Here is an 8,049-nt window from a genome sequence, read left to right as displayed (position 1 = left end):
GACCTCTCATGTTGACTATTTTGAAATAGTGGGCAAATTAAAACCTGAGCTTATTGATTAAATGCAATGCCAAGTTGTGGGCGTGTGGCACTTACTCTATTTTTTTATTATTATTATTCTCTCTCTAGGACAAGTGTTGGACAGCCGGAATCAGTCCCCATGGAGGTTGTCTTTTATAACAGATTTCTTCTGGGGAATAGCAGAATTTGTGGTTTTTTTGTAAGTATAAAAACATTTAGTTGTATTTATACTTAAGCAGATCAAATTACATTATATTACAATGATTGGTTATCTTTAAACGTTTCATATATGTATGCAGTGTATTTTGATGGTATTCATCCCCTTTTTTCCTCTCCACTCCCCCATGCCATCCATGTCCCCTCCTACCTTCATTCCCTTCCTTCTCTTATTTTTATGACCCACAAGTATATTTACTGCTGGCCAAATGGGTGTGGGCCCATCCCCAGGAACACTGTCTGGGACCATACCCCCAAAGGAAACTGAGTTTTCCTCCCTTTAGCAATCATCAGAGGTCACAAGCTCTTCGGTTAGGAGTAGGGGCTCGCGTACCCCTCTTCACATCCATGCTCCACTATTGCCTGGCTTGATCCTATGAGGGGTACGCAAGCACCCACAGGTTTGGAGACTTCATAGGTGCAAAATGTGTCAATGTGTAAGAGACATGCTTTGTCCCAGTTCTTCCAGTATCTGGCACTTTTCTCCCCCTTTTCCATGTTGTTCCCTGAGCTTTGGGAGGAATTCTGTGATACAGATACCCACTCGTGGCTGAGTGTGCCGTAGACCAGCTGTGAGTCTCTGTATTCACAGGTCTGCTGCGCAGAGAAGCGAAGGACTAATTTAAATAGCTTTACAAAGTAGAATTAAGGATTCTTATGATTCTAAATATCATGTTGAGTTAGTGAGTTCGACTGTGCCTGAACCTCTGTGGTAACCTTGTCAGCTTATAGCCAGATCTATTCTGCTTTCAGATTGTTTTTTGGTTTTTGGGGTTTTTTTGGTTTTTTTTGTTTTTTTTTTTTTTGTTGGTTTGGTTTGGTTTGGTTTTGCCTTTTGAGACCAAGTGCTACTTTATAGCCCTGAATAACTGGTTTAGTGTTACATAGAGAGTCCAAGTTGGTCTAGAATTCATTGTAATCTTCCTGCCTTAGCCTCCTAAATATTGAAATTCTAGGACTGTACCACACTCCTGGGTCTGAGCTCTTAATGAAAGGTTAGAGGTCAATAATAGTAGAGACAAACATTTAAACTGACCAGTCATGTCAAGCAGTTCCTTATTTAAGGGTTATTTTTCTGTTGTGCCTTTTGTCTTTTATGGGCTGTTTTTATCAAAATTACCAGCCAGTTGCTAACCAGTCTTTTTTATCCTGAGTTTGTCTCGTGGTTACAAAGTTATAAGGAGCAGGTGTGGGAGAATTGCCTCTCTCTTCATCTAGTGCTGTGCTGGCTGGTGTTATGTCAACTTGACACAAGCTAGAGTCATCTGAAAGTTATCAATTGAGAAAATGCCTCCGTAAGATTGGGCTATAGGCAGGCCTGTTGGGCATTTTCTTAATTGATGATGATGTGGATGGGGACATCCCAGGTTCTGTAAGAAAGCAGGCTAAGCATGCCAGTAAGTAAGCAGCAGCTGCCCTGGCCTGGGCATCAGCTCCGGGTTCCTGCCCTGCTTGAGTTCCTCTCCTGATTTCTTTCAGTGATGGACTGTGATGTAGAAGTGTAAGCCAAATAAACCCTCGCCTCCCCGGTTTGCTTTTGATCATGGTGTTTCATCACAGCCACAGGAATCCTAAGACACGCATAAGATCAGTAACTTTTCCTCTTACAGGGAACGGCGAGGTGAGTGTCAAGGTGTGCATCAGGGAAAGGCACCCCGAGAAGGGACAAGATAAGACCCTACCTTGAATTTACCAGCACAAAACATTTAATGGCTGTTAGAAATCTCACCTAACCTAATTGTTTGCTGTTTTGTCTTAGTTAGCACTTTTAGAAAACTGGGCTAGGTGTGGTGGCACACACTTTTAATCCCAGCATTCAGGAGGCAGAGACAGGCAGTGCTCAAGGCCAATCTGGTCTCCATAGAGAATCTAGGCCAGCCAGGGCTGTGCACATAGTAAGACCTTGTCTTTAGAAAGGAGTAGGAGGAGGAAACCAAAAGAAAGAAAGTTGCATTTTTTGGTATTCTGAGAAACTCAATGTCTTCATCTCTTCCCTCCTCGGGGTGATTTCAGTTAGGCTATTGACAGGGATTGCAGGCTTGGTGACTGTAAGATACTGGAAAACCAGAGACCAAGTCAGTGGGGGGTGATGGCTATAAACTACTGAAAAAATAGATTCTGTTGAAACCTAACCGGAAGGATGAAAGCGATGGGGACTCTGGTTTCAGGCTGCTATGGGAGTTGCTAGCAGACAAGAGGTGTGGGGACGGGACGGTGACTTTGGCATCGCTTATGGCTCGTCCTGTTTTCGACATACTTATCTGGATGTTGTCCAGCTAGATATGGCCAGCAGGAAGTGTAGGCTTGAGCTAATAAGTTGGGTTAGTCTCCTCTCACAGAGATGATAATTACAGTCATGGAAATATACTTGACAATGGTGTCGAAAGTGATACCTCTGTTGTTTCTGTCCCTTGTTTCAGTTTCAAAACTCTGCTTCAGCAAGATGTGAAGAAGAGAAGAGGCTATGGAAGCTCGTCCGGCTCCAGATACGATGATGGAAGGGGGTGCGTGTGGCCTCTCTTACTGATGAGTGTTTCTCCTTTTTAGACAGTTAGCCTTTGAGAAATTAAAACGCTAAATCCCATTTCACAAAATCAACAAGTTACTATGAATTAAAAGTCAAGTTGCCTCTTGTGACCAGCAGAGCCAAGCTGGCCGAACTATGATACATTTTAAACATAACCATGGAAAAGCAAAAGTAGAAGCTGAAAACTGATGGCCACCCTAGGGATCAAGAGACTTAAGGTGCGGTCTCCACGTGCTGCCGCCAGCCCGCGCATTGGGGATGGGGCGTGGCGCCGGGCTGGGCGTGGCTTTACTTAGCAGCCGCCATTCCCTGGTGTTGAGTCTGATTGTAAGTGTTTGGAGTTTTGATTCCTGACTTAGAGTTCACTTCTCCATTGCCGGGGGAAAGAAAGCATTGATCACAGCACCTTGAGCAGGGAAAGTTTATTTCAGGTTCATCCGGGAGGTCAAAGCAGGTATTGAAGCAGAGACCGTGGAGAAAGGCTTGTTTCTGACTTGCTTCCTCTGGCTTGCTTAGCTACTTTACATCTGGGCCTACCTGTTCCGGAAGGGCACCATCCACAGTGGGCTGTTAGCAATCAGCAATCAAATGCACCGTCAACATGCCCTGTGGGCCTGTCTGATGGGGACAATTCCTCAGCTGGCACTCCATCTTCCTAGTGTGCCAAGTTGGCTGCCAGGATTACCTACCACACGTAGCACACCGTAGTTACCGTTTTAACATGGTTGTGCACCTTTTGTGTTTTGAGGTAGGGCTTTTCTTTATAGCCTGCTCCTGGCTACATTTCCTAGGCTGGCCTTTAACCTCTGATAATTTTCCTGCCTCAGCCTCGCAGATGCTGAGATGGCACTTAGGGGCTACCATGCTCATTTTCCTGTGTTTAATTGAAAAGGGTGTAGTCTCGTGCTTAATGAAAGGAACCAGTTGACCAGGTGTGGAGGTGCACGCCTTTAATCCCAGCTCTTGGGAGGCAGAGGCATGCAGGATCTGAGTCCAAGGCTAACCTGGTCTTTATTGCAAATTATGGGCTAGGCTGGACTACATAGCAAGACACTATAAAAAGAGGAACCAACTGAATGAAGCTGGATTTACCAAACAGTAGATATTTCTCTTTTATTAGGCCACCAGGAGACCCTCCACGAAGAAGAATGGGTCGGATCAATCATCTTCAAGGCCCCAGCCCCCCTCCAATGGGTGGTGGATGAGGAAGGTAACTTAAAATCTAAAATTATTTTTGCAGGACTTTATTTGAAAATGCCTCCTTAGGAATATTTTGTTTAGGAAAACAGAAGTTATAGAAGGATTTTTTTTTTGGTTTTGTTTTTTGTTTGTTTTACGTTTATTTTATATTTATTTTGACTGCGTGTAAGTGCATTGCTTATGTGTGTGATACCAGAGAAGGCCAGAAGAGGGCGCTGGAACCCCTGCAATTGGAGTTCTAGGATTTTGTTTTTAGTGTGTGTGTGTATCTGCCTGTGTGTATGTATGCACATTTGTGCATGGGTGCCCATGGAGATCAGAAAAGAGAGCTGAGTCCTGGAACAGGAATTACCGGTCTCAGTAAGCTGCCCAAAATGGGTGCTGAGCATCCAACTCTTGTTCTTTGTAAGAGCAGCAAATGCTCTCAACTGCCAAGCTATCTCTCTAGATAGAAGTTGCATATTTTATACGTATTTTATTATTTAGAAAGATATGTCTTAATTTGTAGTTGTTTGTCTTTTACTCTTTAGGAGGCCCAGCACCCAGCTCCAAAATAAATAAATACACAGAGACTTTTTCTTTCTTATGAATGCCCACTGCCAGGCTTTAGCTTGGCTTATTTCTTGCCAACTTTTTTTTTCTTTTTTTTTTTATTTGTCTTCGTTTATGTCTTTTTTTTTATATTTATTTATTTATTAAAGATTTCTGCCTCCTCCCCCCTACCCCAACTTTTTTTTTTTTTTAACTTAAATTATCCCATATATCTTTTGCCCCTGGGCTTTTACCTTTCTCTATTTCTGTTTATCTTTTCTTCTTATTCTGCGTCTGCTGTGTGGCTGGGTGACTGGCCCCTTGAGTCCTTCTCCTTCTTCCGCTCCTTGATCTCTTTTTCTCTTTTTCTCCTTCTATTTATTCTCTCTGCCTGCTGACCCCGCCTATCCTTTCTCCTGCCTTGCCATTGGTTATTCAGCCTTTTCTTTGTTTTGGTTTGGTTTTTGGTTTTTCAAGACAGGTTTCTCTGTAGCTTTGGAGCCTGATCTGGAACTCACTCTGTAGACTAGGCTGGCCTTGAACACACCAAAATCTATCTGCCTCTGCCTCCTGAGTGCTGGGATTAAAAATGTGCGCCACCACTGACTGACAGCCATTCAGCTCTTTATAAGACCAATAAGGTGTTTTGGACAGGCAAAGTAACACACCTTCCAAATGCAACATAAAAGAATGCAACACATCTTTGCATCATTAAAACAAAAGTTCTACAGCATAAACAAATGTAACACATCTTAAAATAATATTCTACAACATTAATTCTTGAAAATTCATTGACTTTATTATCAAAATATCAGTTGAGAAAAGATTTGGTTTTGTTTTATTTTCTCCCATCCTTTCCTTTGGACTTCCCTGGCTGCCAGCCGCCTTCATTCTTCCTACCCCACAGGAATTTCATGTTGACGTGTGTGTGTGTGTGTGTGTGTGTGTGTGTGTGTGTGTGTGTGCGTGCGCACGCGCTCCAGTGTAGTAAGCATGAGCTAATTGTTTGACCCTCCTTTAGGTAAACGTCTGCTCTAAGAAGCAGACAACTAGACACACGTGTGTGTAGAAGGGAGCCACCACGAGAAGAGCAGCTCATGCAGGACAAGATGGTGTGTGTCTAAAACAAGGACTGTTCTGTGTCCTCACAGATGAATGAGGTCATGCTGGGAATTCCCTCTGCAGGATCTGGCCTGACTGATGTGCAGTTCTATAAATGTACATGTTTGTCTCCTTATCTTTTTGTATAGTTTACTAAAGTGTTAATATAGTTTTAATAAGTAAATATTTTTAGGTTGCTAAACTTGATTCCTCATCTTTATATGATTAAACTCAGAATCTCTGATCTGGAAGAAATAAAGGCTATGTATTTAGTTCTGTTTTTTTGTTTGTTTGTTTGTTTGGTTGGTTGGTTGGTTTTGTTTTTTGCTGTTTTAAAACAGGATTTCTTTGTGTATCACTCGCCATCCTGGAACTTGCTCTGTAGACCAGGCTGGCACTGAACTCAGAGAAATGCCTGCCTCTGTCTCCCAGGTGCTGGGTAAAGGCGTGTGCCACCACCCCTGGCACTGGTGTATTTACTCCTGTTAATGTTGCCTTTTTTTCGACTTCTGAAATACTGCTCAATGTTTTCTTGCTCTCATTTGTAAATAAACCACAATATAATTATTTCAGTAGCATACATATATTTGCTTTTGAATTTTTCATCTTTAATGTATTTATTTTATGAATACATCTTTATTTACTACCAGATAAGATATCAGGATATTTATATGGCCACAATCATCAAAACTGAGCTCAAATGACTGACTATATACTGGCCAATCTTCAAAACCATGGACTTCTATGCTGTCTGGACAAATGGGAATTTGATCCCATTGCTTACGATCTCACCTACCTCCTTTCAGTTCTGTCTAGACCCCTTTCCCTTCTTACCCTAAATAGCCCTGTTGAGCTCACTCATGCTCTTTAAGGCCATTTTTGAGACTGAGTCTTGGTTGGCTTCATTATTGCCGTGATAAAGATTGTCCTTATCAGGGAAGTGAGGGCAGAGACCCTAAGGAGCACTGCTTATACTGGCTTGTTTTTCATGCTTGCTCAGCCTGTTTTTCTCAGGGGTGGCACTATCCACAGTGGTCCCTCATGCATCAATCAAGAAAATGCTGGAGATTGGGGCTGGAGAGATGACTCAGTGGTTAAGAGCACTGGCTGCTCTTACAGAGGACCTGGGTTCAATTCCCAGCACTCACATGGCAGCTCACAACTGTCTATAACTCCAGTCCCATGGAATCTGACACCTTCATGCCAAATACACATAAAATAAATAAATATTTGAAAAGAAACAAAAACACCCCATACACACAGACTTGTCTGTAGCCTGTGATGAAAGCATTGTCTCAGTTGAGGTTCCTCACCCCACGTGATTAAGTTGCCAGAAACTAACAAAGACAAATCTATAACCCAGGCTAGCCTTGAGATGGAGCTTGAGATCTTCCTGCCTGTGGAGTGCTGGGATCACACGGATTACAGTTTGTTTGGTTTCCCCTGGTCTTGTGAACAGTTACCACATGAAATAAGCACTAAGATGCAATAAAAATGAATCACGGTGCACATCCAATGTAGACATGTTGAAACCTGAAATATTTAGAGGAATGCTTTATCTGTGTATCAATAACAAATGGGGACATAGTATCACAAGACGCCAGTGTTTAAAGAAAGGTGATTATAAGTTAGAGTAAGAACAGTGTGACTACTCAGCTATGTCCAACCTGCTTTGTGTTTTTAATTCTGACAAAGTGAAGTATAGAGATGATTCTCAGATTATGCAGATAGCTGTGAGGGCTCACTAGAACTCAGCAGTCTCGTAGGTTGTGTGGCTGTGACTGGCAGAAAGGTTAAGGTTCACTGAATCGTAAGAAGAACATGGCCTTAGTGGGTGACTTGGTGTAAGCCGTGGCCTCTCGTGCTTGTGATGTAAGAGCCTTCCTGACTCAGGATCACTGCTGCATCTTTGTCACCTAAAAGAAACCATCAAGAAGGGTGAACCAAGCTTTTTGTTTTGTCTTGCTTTTTTATTTACTTATTTTGGTTTACTGAGAAAATCTTATGCATTCCAAGCTAACCTTCAACTCAGTACGCTCCTGCCCTTCTCAGGCACATGGGATTATAAGGTGCTCCCCACACCCACCTGAGATCAGTTTGTCCAGTTTTCGCACCATATTCTGGGGCTGACAATGGCACACTTCTCGTGGATCTTGCGTTCTAGTATGGGAGAAAGTGCACAGGCAAAATAATTGCAGATAAATGGCTCGCATGTCTAAGGAGCCAGAAGGATAGGATACCCGGGGAGGCCTCAAGTCCCGCTGAGGGAAGAGTCGTGCAGGCAAGAGAAGCAGCAACAAAGCAAAGGAACAGCAACAGCCTGGCGATGGGAAGGACTTGACATTAGAAATTAAGTATATGGGCTCCTGACATGGCTGAGCAGGTAAGGACATTGACTATCAAGCCTGGCTGGTCAGAGTCCTATTCCTAGGACCCACGTGGGAGAAAAGATTC

The 8,049-nt window shown here is 42.9% G+C and overlaps 1 protein-coding gene across 3 annotated transcripts in view; it reads left to right on the top strand.

Annotated features, from left to right (window-relative positions):
* Positions 1–5,867, top strand: part of Selenok (selenoprotein K) — a 9,929-nt gene extending 4,062 nt beyond the window's left edge. The window contains exons 2-5 of one of the 3 annotated variants that reach the window (XM_013346915.2): positions 129–219; positions 2,657–2,740; positions 3,884–3,973; positions 5,516–5,867. In XM_013346915.2, the coding sequence (XP_013202369.1) occupies positions 129–219; positions 2,657–2,740; positions 3,884–3,973; positions 5,516–5,519 (269 nt within the window). In that variant the 3' untranslated portion in view covers positions 5,520–5,867. Of the gene's footprint in view, positions 1–128; positions 220–2,656; positions 2,741–3,883; positions 3,978–5,515 lie in introns of those variants that run through there. The other 2 variants (XM_013346914.2, XM_005348767.3) reach the window with 2 other exon arrangements.
* The last annotated feature ends 2,182 nt before the right edge of the window (positions 5,868–8,049 follow it).

The sequence above is a fragment of the Microtus ochrogaster genome, chromosome 6 (genome assembly GCF_000317375.1).
Source record: "Microtus ochrogaster isolate Prairie Vole_2 chromosome 6, MicOch1.0, whole genome shotgun sequence".
Lineage (NCBI taxonomy): Eukaryota > Metazoa > Chordata > Mammalia > Rodentia > Cricetidae > Microtus > Microtus ochrogaster.
The sequence above is the reverse complement of the archived record's forward strand: the minus strand, read 5'-3'. Positions and strand labels throughout refer to the sequence as shown.